Source organism: Mytilus galloprovincialis, chromosome 11 (genome assembly GCF_965363235.1).
Source record: "Mytilus galloprovincialis chromosome 11, xbMytGall1.hap1.1, whole genome shotgun sequence".
Taxonomy (NCBI): Eukaryota; Metazoa; Mollusca; class Bivalvia; order Mytilida; family Mytilidae; genus Mytilus; species Mytilus galloprovincialis.
Genome location: NC_134848.1, coordinates 69,053,657 through 69,076,992, shown reverse-complemented (window position 1 = coordinate 69,076,992; position 23,336 = coordinate 69,053,657). Strand labels below are relative to the sequence as shown.

The 23,336-nt window shown below is 32.6% G+C and overlaps 1 protein-coding gene and 1 long non-coding RNA gene across 2 annotated transcripts in view; one reads left to right on the top strand and one right to left on the bottom strand.

Moving 5' to 3' along the window:
• Positions 1–668: 668 nt before the first annotated feature.
• Positions 669–5,193, top strand: LOC143052696 (uncharacterized). The gene is made up of 2 exons (XR_012971209.1): positions 669–908; positions 2,955–5,193. It is a non-coding gene; the product is annotated as an uncharacterized LOC143052696 (long non-coding RNA).
• A 14,490-nt stretch (positions 5,194–19,683) lies between these two features.
• LOC143052695 (uncharacterized) overlaps positions 19,684–23,336 on the bottom strand; it is a 33,638-nt gene continuing 29,985 nt past the window's right edge. Inside the window, exon 11 of the mRNA XM_076225783.1 lies at positions 19,684–23,239. Within this exon, the coding sequence (XP_076081898.1) occupies positions 23,181–23,239 (59 nt within the window). The 3' untranslated portion in view covers positions 19,684–23,180. The remainder of the gene's footprint in view (positions 23,240–23,336) is intronic.

The following is a 23,336-nucleotide window of genomic DNA, read 5'->3' as shown; positions in this document are numbered from 1 at the left end:
ATGTTCTTCTGTCAATGATTGTCTGCAAGTGTTGGTACATATGTTAATGTCATGTTAACATTAATAGTCGTGTAAATGCCTTGGGCAATATTCAGTCCGTGTTAAACACGTCATCATCTAAGATTTATAAGATAAAAATAAAAATACACTTAAGATTTGGGTTCAAGAGCAATTTGAGCAATTTCCTCGTTATAAGTGGATGCAATTTTGTCTTCAAGGAACAAAATAAAACTTTCACATCACTATAGTGCCCCTTTAACGTCCAACGGAAAATATTTCAACATGTTTTAAACCACCGTTATGTAGCATGCGATCTTTCAAAGAAAAAAAAACCGGTCGGTTGAATGGAAAATAAGGATGCAAAAGACAATTTACAGGACGGGATAACTTTGTTAAAAAGTCAGATACTCCTATGTCCTAATCATTTCCGTATACTAGTAACTTACGATCCATTTTTGATGGACGATTTTTTTAGAAATAGCCCAGGCGACTCTATCACAAAAAATATCAGGAATACAATTGATACTAATATGTGTGACTTTTTTTTTAATTTTGTATTGAATAAATCTTTATTACACATTAGATTGATGTCTCTCCGTTATATAAATGTTAAAAATGAAAACCATATTTAAGATACATGTATTAATACATAACTTTGGCAGATTTTATTGTCCTGCAGTGGGCAGTCTATCACGTGTCACAATGACTTATGTCATACATGTATTACAATGTGCTAATATGTTAGACTGTTATATTGTACTATATAACGTTACCGCGAGAAACGTTCTCGCTATTTTGTTTCTTTTAGTCGCATTAAATGTAACGTGAAAAAAATGCGAGTAAATTTGTTAACATTTCTTTTTGTTGGAATATTTTTATCAATTGCAGAATGTCAAAGAGGAAATATGGTAAGATTAATTAAGATTATTTATGAAAATTGTCTAATGTATAGCACTACTTATTATTTTAGAGGTATTAAATGATCTGCTGCTTAAAGTGGTTCCAAACACCTTGAATAAAATGCATTTGGCTCGTTTAATTTTCGTAGAATTTTGACAAGATATTTGACCCTTTGACCAAAATATATAAATTTCAAATAAAAACTTAAACCACACATTTCATCAGAAAATTTCATAGGATATATAAATGTTTGGTCAGAACATGGAAAAATTTTACAGAGTTATCTCCGTATTTTTATGTACCATCTCAACAGCTTGCCAAGGGGTCGAATGAAGAAAAACAGTCCAATGCTAAAGGGCTTTTTGAGGGAAAGAAGGGGCCACCTCTGCTTAACGGCTGAAAGAGGGACGGAAAGGATCAACCTGCCTGTTTACGGCTTGTCGAGGAGAGAAAGGGACCACTCTTTGGTTACGGCCTACCATGGGAAGGAAAGGTTAACGCCTTTTTTGGGGAATTAGGAAAGGCTGCAATATCCCAAAGACCCCATACCACTTATTTGTCATTTACTGTAAATAGTTTATATAACAAGCTTAACATTGATACTATACAGTTTAAATTTACTGTTGTATAAATATCACTTAGGGACATAGTTTTAATTTATGATTGCCAATTTTAATACACCTATCCACTGAGAGATTATGGCTTACTACTGTACCAGGTCTCTAACAGTGTTCGAAAACATTGTTCTCATGGTTGAAGACCGTGCGTGCACCTGTAGTTGTTCATTTTGTTGTCTTATGGTTTATGTACGATTGCGTGCCCTTATTTTATACCTTTATAGAAATTCCCAGAAGTTGTTTCTTCTACAGTCTGAGGTCATAGATTCCTCTAGTATTACATATAAATAGATATAATAATATGAGTGCCAATGAGACAACTCTCTATCCAAGTTACAATTTATAAAAAAAATAACCATTATAGGCCAAAGTACGTTTTCCCATACGAAGCCTTCAAAAGTTGGCACACACCGAACAGCAAGCTATAAAGGGCCCCTAAAAGTTACTATTGTAAAACCATTCAAACGGGAGAACCAACGTCCTAATTTATACAAAAAAAAAAAAAACCAACGAGAAACACATATGAACCTCATCAACTATTAAACGACAGCAACTGAATATCAGATGCCTTACTTATGACATGTGCAAACAATTGCAACCGGTTTAAACGTTTTGATGGTACCAGTCCCTCATCCTTATCTGAAACACTGAAACTTTTAATGCATAAATATGTACAGGTATTTTTAAATTGTTCTTTCTATGACATGTCATTACTGAGAATTTTGTGTGTGTGAAGAAACACATATTTGCCTGTGAATAGTGATATCGCAAAAATATAAATAATAAATGTATTTCATAATAATTGCTGTAAACTGTCAACATTTTTGTACTAAAGGGGAGGAGCCTGTAATTCAGTGGATGTCATTTGATGCTGTGTTATATAATTGTTTTCTTGTTTGAATTGTTTCACAGTTGTCATTTCGGGGCCTTTTATAGCTGACTATGCGGTATGAGCTTAACACATTGTCGAAAGCCGTACTGTGACCTATAGTTGTTAATTTCTGTGTCATTTGGTCTCTGGTGGATAGTTGTCTCATTGGCAATCATACCACATCATCTTTTTTTTTTATATAAATAGTAGTTTCTGATCTGATATTATAAGTGCCTTCACTGCCAATGAAATTTCTTAAATTAAATTCAAATTCAGGTCTCAAGTAAAATTATAGTTTACGTACTAACGTACTAATGAAGGACATGCATACTAACGTAAGCTTCATAATAACTAAAACAATGTCCTTCAATTGAAGGATATATCTATAGAATTCCTGCTTTATGAAGATACATTTACCCAACTAACTAGTATATTGAATTGTGAACAATAGCCGGATCTGAATGTATTAAGTGTGTAGTTTTTGCTTTTGCTTTAATGTTTTTGTGTTTTCTGGCTGATGTATTTTTACACAAATTTTATCTAAATCTATGCATCTGTCGTTTTAGTTTGGTAGAGGCAGGGGACCTCAATTTCCATCCAAATCAAATTCAAATAGAAGAAGTTCTTTCGGAAATGGTCCACGATTGGGAACAAGCAGTCGACAGCCAGCTCGTGCTAATAGCAGACGACGAACTTCTCCCCAGCTTCCAAGAGCTTCTACAAGACAAACGCCTGAAATTATAATTGAGTTCCGAAATAACGGAGGAGGACAATGGAAAAATACTGATGTGAATTCCCGATTTGATAAGGGGAATCTTGATTCCAGAAGCCAGAGTAGAACCGGAAATAGAATAGATGTCGCTCCGTCCAAAGATAGATGGAACAATGATAGAATTCCTCAAAGCAATGGTCAGTCTAGAGACCGATTAGGCAATGGCAGATTTTCTCAAAGCAATGGTCAGTTAAGAGACAAATTAAACAATAACAGATTTTCTCAAAGCAATGGTCAGTCCAGAGACCGATTTCGCAATGACAGATTTTCTCAAAGCAATGGTCAGTCTAGAGATAGATTTAACAATGACAGATTTCCTCAAAACAATGGTCAGTTTCAGTCTAGAGATCGTTTTAATAATGATAGAGTTGGTCAAAACAGCATAGGTAGTCACAACCTCAGACAAAACAATCAAAATAACGCATTCGTCGATTCTCACCATGGTAATATTAATGACTTATCTGCTGGCATGTCTTTACAGAATCACCAACAAACACACCCAAATATAGCACATGACCTTCATCAACCAATCAGTGATAACCCTCATCTTAGCAGCCATTCAAATAAGCATCACGTGACCGCAAATAACGTTGCATTAGGTGCATCTAATCACCCACAAAATGGAAATTTAGGATCAGGACCTAGAAATGTAAATATCAATTCTGAAATTCTTGGATTAGTTAATGCAGTTCCTCTTGACCAAACAGTCAATCATCAGACTGGTCAGTTATCGAATTCATTGTCACCAATTACTGCACTTAAACCAGGAACACACGAACACACTGGACAACATGTTGGTCTTGTCGGACATAGCGCAGTGAATACAGGTACACATGGAAATATTGGCCTTTCTGGACTGAATGCAGTACACTCAGGGATAAATACCCATAATCTACTCAATGCCAATGGGGTTAATCTAGGTCCCCATGGTAACGGAGTAGCCACGTCCGGATTGCCTGACCTATCGGCAGCTACAAGTGGACACAATGTTGGGTTACATACGAATTCTTTAGTTGGTGATGTTTTAGGGAAACAAGCTAGTAATCACGGTCTAAATAATGTCAATGGTTTGTCAACAGGAACTTTAAGTCAAGGTACAAATCTTGGCAGTTCATTCTCTAACCAACAGGTTCAAAAATCTCATAACCAAATGGTTAATGGCCTAAGTAATGCCATAGCCAGCAATCATATGTTAGACCTAGGTAACCAACAAAATCAGATCTCAGCTATGCAAGCCGTTATTGATCAAGCTAATTCCCAACAGAATCATCACCTAGCTACTCATCTATCAAACTCTGTTGGACAGATAAATACATCTTTGGTGACTGCTTCAACTAGTACAAGGAACAACGCAGGAAACGGAAGTGCAGGTTTTCCGGGCGCTAACAATATTGATTTGAATAACACAATACAAAGTCTTAACAATATTATTGCCTCAAAAGCATCTCCCGGGTTATCTCCCGTAGCATCTAACAAGATAGCAGCTGCGCATGCTCACAACATTGCCGGAAGTGTTGTTCATCATCCAGTACCTGCTGTTGTTAGGCCTCGTATTGAACCAATCGAAATTGACTATGAAGAAATTCTACAAAGAGCAATGACTAATAGGATTCTGAACGGATTAATTCTTTGATAGCGTGTATTGCTCTAAGTAATATATTCGTGCATGCTACAAAATTAAATAGGAATGTTAGAATATTTTATAAAATAAAATATCAGTTTATTCACTTGTACAAATTGTACGTCTAAAGAATGTGTAGCATTTTTTTTTAAATTGTAGAAAAGTTTATTTTCGTCACATTTTGACACTCAATATTGTCGCAGATATTACTTTCCAAAAGTATGTAATTTATTTTAGATATATATGCTGAAGGTCGGCCTAGCTTATTAATCATGCAGTCTAGTTTGCGTTCATTTTTGCAATTCATGTGCGGCGATCATACATGTACATAAATAATCCATTTCCATGAAAAGGTCTATTTATTATTTGTAATCAAATCTTCTCAAACTGAATAAAATATTTTATTTTTGTAGTTCTAGTGTGCTTGTGGTAACCCATGATGATAAATTCGGTTTCATAAAAATCTGCCCTAGTTGCCCTATGGGTATTTCAGGGTGGACGTGTCAAGGGACATCGTGACGTCAAGATATTTGTTTTGATACTTTTTCCGAGAAAAAGAACCAGTTGGAAGATCATGTACACTATATATAGGGTTTTTATCTATCTACTTGTCAATGAACAATTAAAGGCCTTATACATTATAGTAATATAGAAAGGAATAGGCAAAAAAGACTCGAGGAATTTTTATACAACATCTTACACTAAGTTAAAGTTGCCATACCTAATATAACTAAATCAATTCAAAAGATTTACAGTGAAAATGTAGATAGAACATTGGTCATTTTGATGAGGGATTAAAAATACAAATACATTGAATAAAATATAAGTCCATCAAGATCACCTCGAATAATACATAATCCAATGTATTTGTCGACACGGGAACTTTGTATCTTTTGTCTGTTTTTGATTGACGGTTGGTGAATCAACTATGGACAGACAGACTAACAAACAGACTGATTTTTATATGCATTGTATCAAATCAAACAATGGACAATAAGAACTTATTCATTACCATCATGTATATATGGGAAGTGCATGATGTTAAAATTATAGAGAATGACAGTTAATTAAGGAATGACTGTAATATTTTTTCTGTCTATGAAGAAATAACATTATAAATTTGGTGCACACTGAATAACGCGCGTAGCGGGATATTTAACAGTGTGTGCACCACATTTTTAATGTTATTTCGAATAGACAGAAAAAATATTACAGTCATTTCTTATAATTTAATTCTAAATTCCATTTTAAACCGTAGAAAACCATGAAAAAATGTTGATCACGTCACGGTCACATGACTAAATTATGTCTATGGGCTCATAACAAAAAAACGTCAACCAGTCAGAAGACGCGTTACATCCAAAATTAAATTATTCATAAATGTTTTTTTTTTTGTTTCACTTCAGTGTTTCTGTTGGTTCATTGTTTTCCTCTTATATTTGATGTGTTTGCCTCGGTTTTAGTTTGTAACCCGGATTTGTTTTCTCTCAATCGATTGAAGACTTTTGGACAGCTGTATACTACTGTTTGCTGTTGCCTTCATTTGTATAACTATTAAACGTAGCAAACCTATACAACGGCAAAATACGACCGTTTTCTTCAAACGTTATAAACAACAAAATGTATATCTTGGACAACAATGGAAAAAACTGGAACGAAACCAAGAGAGAACAAACATAAGTGGTTAATGGTTTGTATTACTATTAAAATTAACAAAGTAAACAAATTTCAGTCGTATTTACAACGACAAAGAAGTGGTACCTTTCTACAAATGTGACACCATTCTTTATTTCAAACTCATACCATAATACAGTCGGAAACCCGGTTGAAATAGAACAAAAGAATCGAAGCGCTTTGTTAGAGAAGGCGATAAATGTGTACTGTATTGTTTACTATAGTGACAAAATTTGTAAAAGTTAATAGAAACAAAGAAAATTACAATTTTCTTCTCAATTACGAGGTGTTTTATTTTAAAAACACCATTTGCATAAGTTTTCAATTTATCTAGTACATAGTTAAACAGAACAATTAGATTTCAAGTCGACGACATGGGTATCTTTCAAGTTGGATGAAGAAAATGAATAACCTCCGATTTTTTTGAAAAGATTACCAAGGACCTATAACATATCAATCTATTAGTTCAAAAATTTTCGTGTCTGCCCTTCCATTATGTTACTCAAGAAAAAATTCCTAAAAATGGGTAACAATTGTATCGAAAAGAGAAAATCGAGTGCACCTTTTCATGTTAGGGCGTGTTTGAGTTGAATATTTTGTCTTGATATCGTACAATGTAAGATTATTTCATACATCGTCTCGCTTCAGATTCTATTATTTTTCTATATCAAAGCTTCAGATTGACTTTATAACACAAACAAATAACAGTACTAAAAGATGAAATATATGGGTCAAGTGAAATACCTATCTAATGAGTCACAAAAACAGAGAAGGTGTGTTCGAACAGCTATTTTTTAATGAAAGTACTTGACGACAGTCTTTCAAGTTGGATGATGAAAATGCATATCTTTGAAAAAATATAATTTTTTGTGTGTGAAAACTAGGGTTTATAGTCTTCATACACTAATAAAATCTAGTCTGCCCTTCCCCGAAATTTTTAATTAGAATTTTTTTTAAATGTTTATGAATTTTCGAAAATTCCACCTGACAACCGATCAGACAATAGTTTTAAGTTGAATCAATGCAGACAAGATCATTAACTGATGCTCATTAGCTAGTTGATACATTTGTCTTTTAAAATACAACTGATATATAAGGATCGTAATGGTGCAATGTGGATAAATTTATCGGTTTCCATGAGCAAAATTGGTAGCGCGTCATCCTTACAATGGCTTCCATTTCTACGATTGTAAAAAATGAACTGGCGTAATGGGGAGATAATTCTGACGAAGTAGGATCCTGACTGAATACACTCAGTTAAATGTCCTGCATACATGTTAGAGTTGTCGATCTTGGTTCATATCTTTTTACTTTTATTAATAACATTTTGTTTTTAGCTTTTTTTTTTGGTTGTTTCTGAAAGTCCCTTTGTCACTGCAGATTACCATTCAAATAACGTAGTTTTATTATCAGTTCAAACTTTTGTAAGAAATTTGACTCGTTGTCGTGACATGCCAATACATTTCTATATAGCAACTGTATTGATGGTATTGAAAAGAAATTTTTCAATACAAATGAATATTGAATTTCAATAGGGATAATACCATACAAAAAGATGATTAAATTTACATGCATATTGTTACATATTAATAACAATCTTTTAATATCAAAGTGTCGTGCTAGACACGTTTAGCAGGAACACGCAAATGTCAAATTCTTTCATGTAAAATGAAAATTTGAGTTCAAAGTAAAATAAAAAAAGTTTTATTAGTAATAAAAGGAGTCTTTGTTTTCTCCACCAGATTCAACTCGTGTATTTAGCTAGATCTGTTAGAATATTACTTTGTGTCAACTGTAAGAGACTGTACCAAGTCAGGAATATGACAGTTCTTGTCCTTTCGTTTTTGATGCGTTTTGTTGTTTGATTTTGCCATGTGATTATGGACTTTCCGAATTGATTTTCCTCTAAGTTCAGTATTTTTGTGATTTTACTTTTTTTGACAATCATGCTTTTCAACACAAACTTACAATTATTAAATGAAATCAAATTGGGAAAAACTACTTTGTACAGAACAAAAATAAAACCAGTATTGGTCACTGAATCTATATGCACTGTACTAATCCTTAAGGATAATCATAAACATAAAAAGATTTGGTATGATTTTCAATCAGACAACTATCCACAAGAGACCAAATAACACAGAAATTAACATCAATAGATCGCCGTACGGCTTTCAACAATGATTAAAGCCCATACCGAATAGACGACACAGAAATGACAAATGTTGTACTATTAAAACAAGAAAATTAATGGCCTGATATATGTACAAACAATGAACGAAAACAAATATGTAACTTGAACCGCAACAAAAGACAACCACTTAATTACAGGCTTCTGACTTGGGACATGAACATTCGTGGCGGGGTTAAACATATTAGCGGCGCAAAACCGGGGACAGTGGTGTAACAGTACAGCTTATGAACGCACTACATCGGGTAGATGTATAGGGGGAGGGTTGAGATCTCAAAAACAAGTTTAACCCCGCCGCAATTTTGCGCCTCTCACAAGTCAGGAGCCTCTGGCCTTTGTTAGTCTGCTATGATTTTTAATTTTAGTTTCTTGTGTATAATTCGGAGTTTAGTATGACGTCCATCATTACAAAACTAGTATATATATTTGTTAAGGGTCCAGGTGAAGGACGCCTCCAGGTGCGGGAGTTTCTCGCTACATTGAAGATCCATTGCTGGCCTTCGGCTGTTGTCTGCTCTATGGTCGGGTTGTTGTCGCTTTGATACATTCCCCATTTCCATTCTCAAATTTAAAACAAAAAAGATAAGTTTATAAGGGCTAAAGTCATCAGATCGATACAAAGGATATAAACAAGCAACAAAAACACAGAGTGTATATGGCAGGATATACTTTCACATAACCACACCAAATATATATATAGTACGATCTGAGCGTACTCGCAGTAGTTACTGACAGCTTATTCAAAGCTAACACCAACTAAAACCTCTCCAGATTTTGTATGATATCAGTTAAACAGAAAAACTAATGTGCGTGCAAAATTTAGATGTTTCGGGGATTTTAATGGACCTCTCAATTTGAAAATTCAACTTTTAACCCATAAATTCCATACAATTCAAATACATTCAGCAAACGACATTAACAAACTACTTTTGTGGACTTTTATATAACAATAAACTTCCGAATTGGGACAATTTCAACTATATATACTATGAAGTAATGAAACTAAATTTAAATTGCCTGACACAAGTGATGGTTAATCAGTCTGCTTAGTTTAGAAACTCTTACAATTCCACGTTAGCATTGATTAGATTAAATCTGTAATACCTTTTATATTATTTTCCCGTCTGAGTGAGGTACTTGATGTTAATTACATCCAATCATTATCAATACCATAGAAGAAAGATTTCTGTGTAGGCGTGTGTCTCCTGTGAGATCAGTAAAGGCAGATAAAACTGAATGTAGGCTAATTACATTCGTGTCGGTGCACATCGTGTCGTATAAAGATTATCTTTTTATAGATTTTGTTCAGAATTAATTGTGATTTCACCGGCAACTGTATCAATATATTTTTTTCAAAACCCGACTTATCAGGACGAATCAGGTTGTATAATGTATAGGTTATTTGGTACATTTATGTAATGTTCTTGAAAATGTTACTTTTGGAAATCTTGTCACAAAAACTAACTGACAATTTGCATGTGTATATCTTTTTTGCTCGTCTGGACCAATATATACCGTTTACAATAGCTTACTCCGCCTCTAGCCTTTGTTTGTCATGTATGATATTTTAATTTAGTTCATTTATATTTTTTTGAGTTTATTGTGACGTCCATTTTCACTGGACGAGTTTGCATTTTGATTGAGGAGCCAGCTGAAGCCCAACTCCGGGTGCGGGATTTTCTCGCTGTGTTGAAGACCCATATTGGTGACCTCGGCTTTTTTTCTGCTCTCTGGTAGGGTTGCAGTCTCGTTGACGCATTCCCCATTTTCCATTCTCAACTTTATTTTCTTGTAATTTTATGGCTTTAATATGAGTTTTTTGTCAATTGGCAATCCTCTGCGGATTTCGCTACCCTACATCTAGTGTAAGCTTATTAGATTTGCCGAGATGTTTCTGAGGGGTTTTTGAGGGTTGTTCTCTCATGGACGTACTTATGACTGAACTTGTAAGCGTTCATTACAATAAAAGATACTTTAGACTTGAATATTTGTTTTGTAAAGAGACATCATATACGACATTTAAAAAGGAGTAAAATCTTCATTTGTTTCGATTCATGTTTTAGTTTTAGTCATGTTATTGAAAGAAAAAAAAAATGTAGAATACCGCATTTTATGTTTATGATTCCTTATGCTACAGATGTATAACAGCTAGTCATGTTTTTTTTCAGAATAGTCTTCATCAGGCACTGAGTTAATCTTTTGTTGGGTCCAAATTGTTTTTTTTTTTAAATCAGTAAAATCACGATAAGCGGTCGGTGCCTTGGTCAGGAATTGTATATATTTTCCATATAATTTTCTATATTTTATAAATTCCAACCTCCATCGACCTACATGTATCGTTCTGTAAATCTTTTTAAAATATGTTTCTTTCGATTTACTTTGAGACCAAGCTAAACATCTATTGACGATTTTTTTTCAAAAATAGATACACATACGGAAGCACATATATTAGCGCCACGCAAACTGTTTTTTTGTAAACATTTCTTCCGCAATATAATGCAAACCGTTGAGAGATCACGCAAACTATAAGTTTAGAAGGATAAGATAAATGTCTAGAAAATGATGAAAAAAGTTCTTACTGACAATCATACCACATTGCCTTACTTTATTCAATAAATTAAATGCCAAAGCTTTATTCATGAGTACTATCAGCTGTTTGATGCTCAAATATATGAAGTTTATATCCCTAAATAAGCAATCGGATTACCCTTTATAATTAAACCTTATAGAGAAATAAATTACGAAAATCTTCTGGTTATGAATCCTCCAGAGAAGTGACCTTTAAAAACAATGTTTAACTTGTGGAATAAATGACATTATTAAAGTGAACAATTCCAATGAAACCTTCATTCTACAGATTACGTTTATTGATTCTTTGCATAATTTATAAATGTCAATTTTCTTCTAAAGCTTATCTTTGAAAGATCTGAACAAAATTATCTGGAGCAAAGGATTAAAAGATTTCACTCACAATATATGCGTACATCAGGGGCCGATCTTGGATTTTTTTTATAGTGGGGGCGTAATTCCAGAAAACAGAATATATGCCACCGAACGGATCGAGGTGAACAACTTTTTAAAAAATAATTGAGATTTGTTTACGCGACCAAAAGGAGGAGGGATGGCGTATACCCTGTTCTCTACGCACCTGGGTTCGCCACTATACATGTATGTTGTCATATAAAGATATAATAACCCCGTCATTGACAGACCATCAAAGGATTTATACAGATGTACATATCGAAAAGTACTTAATATACTGGTGTCGAAAACACCTTACCACGAGGTAGATTTGAACTCCATAACATTAACTTTTCTTAAATTGGCAAAACATTTGAAAATGAGATATTTTTTTCTTAAATAGGATATTTTCTAAGGTTCAGCGTTGATAATCATTGTTCATGAACTATGATCACTGTTCTTATTTTAATGTGTCCCAAACACAATTTACATATAAATAATGTAATAACCTGTGTCCATTTCCTTCATGTATGTTCATATACGAAATATACGAACTCTAACTATATATTTCATAATTCTAGCGTATTATTTCCCATTAAACCTTTATGCTAATTTTATTATTTGAAATGTTGATTACCTGCATGTGTAAGTATAAAGTGTAACAGTCTATCAAGCAAAATACACAAAAACATTAGCATGCATGTACAATCACCGTCTCTTTACAACCACTGGGTCGATGCCACTGCTGATGGAGTTCTAATTCCCCCATTGGTATCACCAGCCCAGTTGTCAGCACTTATATGCTAACATGAACTATCATTGATATGGTCATATTTATAAATAAATTATCTACAAAAATTTTGAATTTTTGAAATACTATTACAGTTGCGTAGCCAGGGTTGTAACGATGTGGATGAGAAATTGTCGAAAAAATTTTGGGACCATTTTATGCAAAAAATTATATGTTTTTGACATTTTTTCCTGTATGCATGAGTACTCCCCTAGAAGTCGACACTAGTTAGATTTTTATTTAATTAATAAATACCAGCCAATATATATTCTATTTCCAACAGAATTTTATTGTTTTCTCGAAACTACCATCATCCAATTCAGAAATATTTATTGTAAAAGTTACACTATCAATCTTATATTTGACATCTCAAAAACAGAACAAGTACAGCGGCACCTCTGTATATGGAACCTCGCCAGGAATATAGGAACCAAAGTGATCCCATTTCCCGGAATATGAGCCTCACAATGAGGTTTGGATTAATTGTAAAGTTGCAATGGACATGGAAATACCGGGCGTCCCGCGTCCGTCTGGTCTTGTTAGCACTGTCATGTATACAATTCCTGCCAGATTTTTTTGAAACAAAATAATTGAAACCCAATTGTATTTGTTCTGAAGCTTTTATTTCTCTCGAGATATTAATAATAAAAAAAGTACTTCTTTTATTTATTGCTCTTGTATCTTGGATAGATAAGATGTGCAAAGTGGGGACATTGGGACTCTATTCATTTATTCAAAATAAAATTAATGATTGTAACTAGACGGAGAAGTGTATTTATAAGAACAGGAATGATAACACTCCATTACGAGCATATTTTTTATTACGTCGTCTTTCGTGTCACAGGAAACGATATCAGGATATGATGGTTTAATTTTTAACTACGATGTAGACTTTTTAAGAAAAGTCAAGAACACTTTTCGGCGATTTATCCATCTTGTTTACATAAACTAAATGACCCTTAAGAAAAAAAAAAAAAAACAAAAAAAAACCCAAAAAAAAACACGCATACTGCTTCGTAAATGATTGGACGGTATTTTCATATCCCCACCCTTGTAACTTTCGGATTCCACCGTTTGTATCTGCTGCGAACGCATGCAATTATATATTTATTAAAACAAATGATTGGTCTAAATGATGTGGATGCTTAAGCATTTGAGCATACATGCAAGCTACGTCACTGACTAAGGCTTTTCTACCTCAGGAATAGATTACCTTAGCTGTATTTGAAAAAAAAAACGTTTAGGAATTTTGTTCTTCAATGCCTTTTTTAAAAACGTTTTTGTATTCGAGCGTCACTGATGAGTCTTTTAAAGACGAAACGCGCGTCTGGCGCAAGTACAAAATTCAATCATGATATCTATGACGAGTTTATTTAAAACCACTTGGTCGATGCCACTACTGATGGAGTTTTAATTTCCCGAGGGTATCACCAGCCCAGTAGTCAGCACTTCTGCGCTGACATGAATTATCATTGATATGGTCATTTTTATAAATAAACTGTTTACAAAAAAAGATTTTTTGAAATACTAAGGCTTTTCTACCTCAGGAATAGATTACCTTAGTGGTATTTAGCAAAACTTTTAGGAATTTATTTCCTCAATGCTCTTTAACTTAGTACTTTTGGCCTTTTAAACTTTTTTGGATTCGAGCGCCACTGATGAGTCTTTTGTAAACGAAACGCGCGTCTGGCATTTATTCAAAATATCAATCATGATATCTATGACGAGTTTATTTAAAACCACTTGGTCGATGCCACTGCTGATGGAGTTTTAATTTCCCGAGGGTATCACCAGCCCAGTAGTCAGCACTTCTGCGCTGACATGATTTATCATTGATATGGTCATATTTATAAATAAACTGTTTACAAAAAAGATTTTTTGAAATACTAAGGGTTTTCTACCTCAGGAATAGATTACCTTAGCGGTATTTAGCTTTTAGGAATTTATTTCCTCAATGCTCTTTAACTTGGTACTTTTGGACTTTTAAACTTTTTTGGATTCGAGCACCACTGATGAGTCTTTTGTAAACGAAACGCGCGTCTGGCATTTATTCAAAATATCAATCATGATATCTATGACGAGTTTATTTAAAACCACTTGGTCGATGCCACTGCTGATGGAGTTTTAATTTCCCGAGGGTATCACCAGCCCAGTAGTCATCACTTTTGCGCTGACATGAATTATCATTGATATGGTCATATTTATAAATAAACTGTTTACGAAAAAGATTTTTTGAAATACTAAGGGTTTTCTACCTCAGGAATAGATTACCTTAGCGGTATTTAGCTTTTAGGAATTTATTTCCTCAATGCTCTTTAACTTGGTACTTTTGGACTTTTAAACTTTTTTGGATTCGAGCGCCACTGATGAGTCTTTTGTAAACGAAACGCGCGTCTGGCATTTATTCAAAATATCAATCATGATATCTATGACGAGTTTATTTAAAACCACTTGGTCGATGCCACTGCTGATGGAGTTTTAATTTCCCGAGGGTATCACCAGCCCAGTAGTCAGCACTTCTGCGCTGACATGAATTATCATTGATATGGACATATTTATAAATAAACTGTTTACAAAAAAGATTTTTTGAAATACTAAGGCTTTTCTACCTCAGGAATAGATTACCTTAGCGGTATTTAGCTTTTAGGAATTTATTTCCTCAATGCTCTTTCACTTGGTACTTTTGGACTTTTAAACTTTTTTGGATTCGAGCGCCACTGAAGAGTCTTTTGTAAACGAAACGCGCGTCTGGCATTTATTCAAAATATCAATCGTGGTATGTGATGAGTTTATTTACAACCACTGGGTCGATGCCACTGCTGGTTGGGTTTTAATTCCTCGATGGTATCACCATCCCAGTAGTCAGCACTTCTGTGCTGACATAAATTATCATTGATATGGTCATATTTATAAATTAACTGTTTATAGAAATTTTGAATTTTTGAAATACAAAGGATTTTTTTCCTGAGGAAAAATTGCCTTAGATGTAATTGGTAAAACTTTTAGGAATTTTGTTCTGACGTGCTCTTCAACTTTGTCCTTTATTTGGCCTTTTTAAATTATTTTATCTGCAACCTATGATGAGTTTATTTACAACCATTGGGTCGATGCCACTGCTGATGGAGTTTTAATTACCCGATGGTATCACCAGCCCAGTGGTCAGTTCTGTGCTGACATGATTTATCATTGATATGGTCATATTTATAAATTAACTGTTAACAAAAAGTTGAATTTGTGAAATATTATGGCTTTTCAACCTCAGGAATTGATACCTTAGCTGTATTTGGAATTTTTTTTGTGAATTTTATTCCTCAATGCTCTTCAACTTCGTCCTTTATTTAGTCTTTTTAACTTATATAATCCTGGTATCTATGATGAGTTTATTTACAACCACTAGGTCGACGCCACTGCTGGTGGAGTTTTAATTTCCCAAGGGTATCACCACCCCAGTGGTCAACTCTTCTGTGTTGACATGCATTATCATTGATATGGCCATATTTATAAATAAACTGTTTACAGTAATGTTGAACTTTTGAGATACTAAGGATATTCTACCTCAGGGAAATATTAACTTCGCTTTATTTGGCAAAACGTTTAGGAATTTTGTTCCTCGATGCTCTTCAACTTTGTACTTTATTTGGCCTTTTTAAATTTTTGGATTCGCTCGTCACTGATGGGTCTTTTGTAGACGAATCGTGAGTCTGGTGTTAATACAAAGTTTAATCCTGGTATCTATGATGAGTTTATTCATTCTGAGGAAAAGACTATGTCCCCTCTTATTTTTTTTTTGAAAAAATATTCTGATCCCTTAACTTATTCTGTTCAATAAGATAACAAAAATAGCATTCTGAATCCTGCTAATCCCAATGCCTTATAGTGTTTAATTTTAAAAAATATATTTGATTGATATTGTCGAAAAGTAAAAAAAACCCAGCAATTTGCGCTTCTAAATCAGAAAAAAAATATCACCCTTTAGATTAGGTGGTTGTTCCCCTAATCATCTAAAATATATAACAACTATTGTGAATATAAAGAAACAGACTGTATCAAAAAGGTTTGCCACTAAAATTCCAGTATAAAACATGAAATTGAGATAAAAAATGAAGTGCTTTCTATATTAACGATGTCGTTTCTATAAATAATCCTGTTTGGTCTGATTGCATTTGAGTGATTATACCAACAGAGCTAAAAATAAGAGTAGCACTAAACAAATATTAGTTTCAACATAGGTGGACATTTTCACATCAAAATTAATGACTAACGCGATGATTGTATATTTTGAGAATCATTCATTCTTCCGATACATCCTCGACATGTATTTATGGAATGTATGTGTCAAAAATAATTTGATATTTCTGGATGTGCACATGAGCATGTAACATTCTAAATAACTACTTCACAAATGGCCTAAAAGAAACGAAAAAAGTGTTTGTTAATTTCTGTGTCATTGGGTCTCTTGTGAAGAGTTGTCTCATTGGCAATGATGATGGGAGATTTTAAGGACCTAGACTGGCTATATATTGTGAAGAACCATACGAGTTTATTTTTATTGTTTGATACAAAAAAATAAAAATGAAAAAAAAATGTTTTCTGTCTTATCACTTAAGTTTTATAGATTGGTAATTGTACAGTATACGCAAAATAAGTGATATGAAGATGTGGTATGAGTGCCAATGAGACAACTCTCCAAGTTGCAATGTGGCAAAAGTAAACAATTATAGGTAAAAGCCTTAGCTCACAAAAACTAGCTAGGAAACCATTGGTCTAATCTACATAAACAAAAGAAACTCGAGAAACACTTGTGAACCACATTAACAAACGAAAACCACTGGAAAATAAGTCCCTGTTTTATCTATGCTATCAATGTAATCGTGTTCACAGTTTTATATATGATATCAATGTAATCGTGTTCACAGTTTTATATATGATATCAATGTAATCGTGTTCATAGTTTTATTTATGCTATCAATGTAATCGTGTTCACAGTTTTATCTATGCTATCAATGTAATCGTGTTCACAGTTTTATCTATGATATCAATGTCATCGTGTTCACAGTTTTATATATGCTATCAATGTCATCGTGTTCACAGTTTTATCTATGATATCAATGTCATCGTGTTCACAGTTTTATTGGATGTTCTGCTTTAACACCACTGTCTCATGTAAGGGAAGAGTTTGGCGCATGCTTTCTTATTATACTTAAAATGATTTTTACAGTTTGTTCGTCTTGTACTGCCTGTAGAGGATGGCCCGGGGTTGAGACATAATAAATTTTAAATCATTTTAACTCCGCTACATTCTGTACATACCTGTCCTAAGTCTTGAGCCTGTAATGCAGGTTTCTTGTTGATTTCTGTCTTTCATATTTGTATTCGTATATTGTTTTCTTGGTTTTCTAGTTTGAGATGTTTTTTTCCGATTGTCATGTCGGGACTTTTGTATTATAACATTTCGGGGTCAATTCATTGTTTAAGGCCGTACTGTGACTTAAGAGTTGCTTTAATTTGCGTCCTTGGCTTTCTGGTGGATAGTTGTCATTGCTAACACAATTTATTATTATATTTATCAATAAACATGACTGTTTCTTTCTAGACAAAACCGTGTAACGTTCCTTGTTACGATATTCTAATTTGTTAGCTGTTTCCTATTAAAAACAATAGCAAGAAAATTGGTATGATGTCATATTCCATATTTTGATATCCTGTTTGACAATAATATATTTCTACATGGATTTTAAAATCATATCTGAAAATTATGGGAAAACTTGTCAGCTCTGTTTTCAATTGCTAACATCCGTTTGAATATGAGGAATGTAATAACATTATGGTTACTGTTGAGCTGGTTTTGCAATCTTTATTATTCTATATTGTCTGCTGTATGAATCGTTTTCGTGTTTGCCATATGCGTTGTAGGTTTGTCTTTCTTTTTTTTTTTTTTATCTTTATTATGATCACACTTCATATATACATATCACAGTTTGAAAATACACATATAAATGAAAACATTCATATAACTTATTGTCCTGTCTCTGAAATGATAACATTCGACATTTTATATAACAATATTGCGTGAAATATTTTCCACTAACTTCGAATTCACTGTCAGATTATAAAACTTTTTCTTTATTTTTTCCTTTTTTTCTTTTTATATAAAACAATAAAAAAAACAACATTTGAAACAATTCAAGAAAAAAAAAACATTAAATGTTTACACACGCAAAAGTTCTATTTTAATTTTATTTTCCATGTGATACATAAAAAACGGTTGGTTTCCAGACCAGAATATTGATTCACCGGCACAAAAATTATTTAATAAAATTTCCGTGTATAAACATATATTGTCTTCCATCTTAACTGTTTATTAATCGAAACATCATGAACACAGTCTATATTTCTCCGCGTATCTTTCCATCCTTGGAATGTCACGTACGTAACAGTCAATGTCACAAGTGTCCCATTTTCTTACGTCGTTAAATCTATTAACGCAATACATTGCGTTTTCAAAGTCCGATTTCTCGCTGACCAAATTTACATGTCTGATTTCTCGTGTCGCTATACTACACATAACTACGGTGTCTCTGTTTGGGTTTGTCTTTCTAATACGTTTGAATCTTTCGCCTGTCTTTTCAGGATTGCAATTTGATGTAGCAGAAGAGTCCATTAATACTGTTATTGATGCGTTTAGTTTTGATATGTGTCTGTTTGTTTGGATCATAATTTGAGTTGACCGTAAAATATCATAGAACATATTTTATTATGTATTTTATAGGTAATATAGTTACTGTGCCGCTTTACTACTAGTATGATAATCCTCGAATATTATTTTTGCATATTTACCTTAATAAGAAACGCATTACCCCCTTATTGTAGTTGTTATCATGTTTGTTTTTTAATAACATAAATAAGGCCGTTTGTTTGGAATATATTTACATTTGGTATTTCGGTCCCTTTTACAGCTTGCTATGTGTTTTAGTAATTTTTTTTATTGTAACAGGCCGTATAGTGACCTAAATAGCTGATAACTTCTTTGTCCTTTCTTCATGGAAAGTTGTCTCCTTGGCATTCACACCACATCATTTATTTTAATATTGTTTGACTTAATTTGGGCATTGACTTTCTTTATTAACATTTATCAAACGTTTTGAAAGTAGTGTAAAAGAAGTCATTTTCGCGCACTATTTTTATTGATTTAAACCAAAGAATAAAACTGATTTTAACGAAACCATCTTTTCCGGATCTCTTTTGAGTCCACAAGTTAGTCAGTTATACAAAATGAAACTATGAAATAATGTTTTATTAACTTTATTTAACAATAACTTCTCTCATATATCTTTCATTCAACATATAAAAATAACAACTTTAGAATATGTACACATCACAATAGTTTTATGTTTATCTACATTCCGATAACAGTATTATGTGGCTTGTTTTCTAAATATCGATAACAATTTGATGTTATTTGTTATCTATAGAATGATAACAGTATAGCGTTAATTGTGTGTTAAATATAGATAACAATACAACGTTATCATAAATGTATTTTGTTATTTGTTATCTAAAGATCGATTCAATTTAATGTCATTTGTATTCTAGGGACCAATTACAGTATCATGTTGTTTTTAGAATGATAACAATTGCTTATGCTATAAATACCGATAACAATAACAGAACAACGTTGCGTGTTATCTACATATCGATAATAGAATACAAATAAGAGTCATTTGTAATTTTAAAACCAATAGCAGTGAAACATTCATTGTAATATAAAAATCGAGAATAGTATGATTTTATTTGTAATCAAAAGATCGATAGCAGAACAATGGTAATTGTAATATACGCCAATATACTATAGCGTTACTTGTGTCTAAATCAAAATAGTCAATTTTAAATCATATATTTCATAAAATGTATTTTTATCCCCTATATACCATGTTTACAATTTTGTTTTCACTCACTGACAAATGTTATTTACAAAATGATGCAATCTTTGACGTTTTGTAATAAAATGTAACTTAAATAATTTGAAACGTGATGACACAACCGTTAACAAGCTTGTTATTATTTACTTAGAAACTACACGAAGGCCTCGAGATCGGGACATATTGAAAGATATTTTGAAACCTCTGACCACAACATATATCAATAAAATTTCAATAGAAAAAAATATCAAATTCAATAAAAATCACATAACAAATATCATAAAAAATCTATTTGTTATATGTTATAACATAAAAATAAACACAAAAAATATCGTGCGTCCAACGCGCTTTTCTTTTTTTTACATTCAGCTAGAACGTTCATCCAAATTCATTCAAAAGGAAATAAAGTTTAAGATACATGAAGTGCTAAATGACCAACAGGGTTATAAAATAGCAAAATTCATCTTATTCAACTTTGCCTATATGGTCATCTTAACCTGTTCAAACGAAAACTTAAAATAGTGTTTTTTTTTTCCAAAAGCACGTAGCCAAACAAAAATTTCGACCAGCGAAAATTATTATTTATGCAAAACACTGTTATCGGCCTGTAGATGTACATGTCAGAAATTGTCTAAGGTAGTTTTAGAAATCCCTTATTTGTTTGATATCCCAAATGTAAAAAATCATCCAATGTTTTGTTTGTTTGTAAGAAAGACAAATATTACACGTGACATAGTAAGTTGTTCATTGAAAACCAAATACTAGGTGTTTAGCTTTTATTCTGCCTAATTAGTAGAAACACACATAAAAAATTCCTTCAAGTTAGTTTAAATTGTTAAGATGTAACTAGAAATTTTACGCGGTTGTTAAAAAAAAATCCCCAGATTTATTTCTGCGACACCGGTACGATCCATACAAAAGTTTCCTATGTATGAATGGACAACAGACACGATGTTGAAAGGAAGAAAACAGATAGGAATATTCATAAAACTTACAAAGTTTGAATACACACATACACATATTTGAAGGTTTGAGGTCTGATTAAGGGGTTTTCCTTTCTATATTCGTTTTTCTCAGTTATTTTTCTCTATTCTTGATTTTTCCTATTTTGAAAACACCATTTAAACCTTCACAATACATCCTTGTTGGTCATGTATATATAACACATCCAAATCATTCAAACAAAATATATGAAGTGTCATTATGTTTTATTTTGGAACATTTGCCAATACTTCATGCGTTTGGGGACAAACAATTCCCGAACTATTAGATACCAATTAAAGTTTTAAAAAATTCCGAAAACCCTCAAATCATTTTTAAAAAGGGGATATTTAAATTTAACGACAAGAGCACATATCTTTTTTTTTTAATATATGCATGTTCTTTTCAATTCAACAAAAATAAAAATATTTTTTTTGTTAATCTTTTTTTGTAATTAACAGCGTGTTATTTAACTCTGTTTCAGCATACAAATAAAAAAAAAACAGAGTTTAAGTGAAATGCAACTAACAGAATATTTTATTTTGGACTCATATTTAATCCTTTGTGTATACTATACTATCTTCTTTAATACAGGGGGTAACTTTCAAATGATTACAGAGTTAAGCGACAAAATAAAAGACAAATACGCTTAACTGTAGAAATAATACAGCCCAGAGTCATTTGAAGCTAATATTGCTCAACATTACCCGTCTTATTTCGAAATCATTTATACATATATTCTGTTACAGTATGTAACAGATTAGGCAATATAATTAATATTAAATTAAAGATAACATTTACTTTTTTTATCTGTAAACAGGTGTATTGCATTACATCATAAAACGTACGAAAAATTATAATCGTTGAAAAAAAATTGAAAAAACAGATTTATAAATTTCACGCGTTCGAAGCGCCTTTCTTGATTGTGAACGCCCACACCAAAACATTCAAAAATCATGGATGCGTTACAACACATCAACGGTATGTATCCAGTAAGGACCCAAAAGAATAACCGACTTTATCTCGGATCATTTTTGCCTGACAGAGTTGAAACCTTAGTTTTCGAAGAATTTCTTAATCTATAAACAGGGCATTTAAAAGGTATATAAAATCGAGCCAAGCAAAAAGGCCATTACATGCATTATACATAGTATGCATATGGAACTGCAAATGCACTTGAAGACAATGACACTACCAGTCTTTGTAATTTTGGCGTTCTTAAAATATAACGAATTTTCTTCAAAGCATGTGAGAATAGCCATCCCTCTATGTTGATTTAGCGTAAAGTGACTTTAACTGAACTCGATATTTGCAGAGTAAAATCTACGCTATAATGATATATAATAATGAACACTTTTCGAGTTTTCTGTAGTTCCGTTAACTTTTTAGATTGAATTGACGTCATTTTAATTCGACTCGTACACATTTCGTTACCGTCTCAATTTGAGTGAAACAAACTTGAATTTTGTTTGAATTTTGTTTCACACAGCATATATACCTAATTAAATATGATTATATAATGATCATGGACGTTTAATTCAAACAAGCCATTTTAGGTAACAACAAATTCGAATGACGTCATAAAGCACACATTAAATGAGCAACAGAAACTCGAAAACGGCCTTCTGCTCGGATAAAAACATTGTTTAAACAAAACATAATAAATAAAATCAATCACGGAAAGATCTGCTATTTCCGTGTCTTCAGTTTATTTGTGTTCTCACAATATTTTTTGTCCATGTTATGAGCTGCCGAAGGCCAACATAAATATCCAATGTTTGAACGAAATTTACTTCAGATACTGTAGGCAGTACTCGATAATCAAAAATGAAATGCTTGAAACAAGCTTGTTAAAAATTAACCCAACATATTTTGACAGCAGCTTACATCTTTAAGTGTTTTAAGTCTTCCTCCGGTTTCAATTCTTCTGCCTTGCTGTCATCTAAAAATGAAAAGCATTTTTTAATATCATTATCAAATCATTATTTTGGCGCAAAGACGTCATGGCTAAACGTGACGTCATACAAATGAAAACTTAC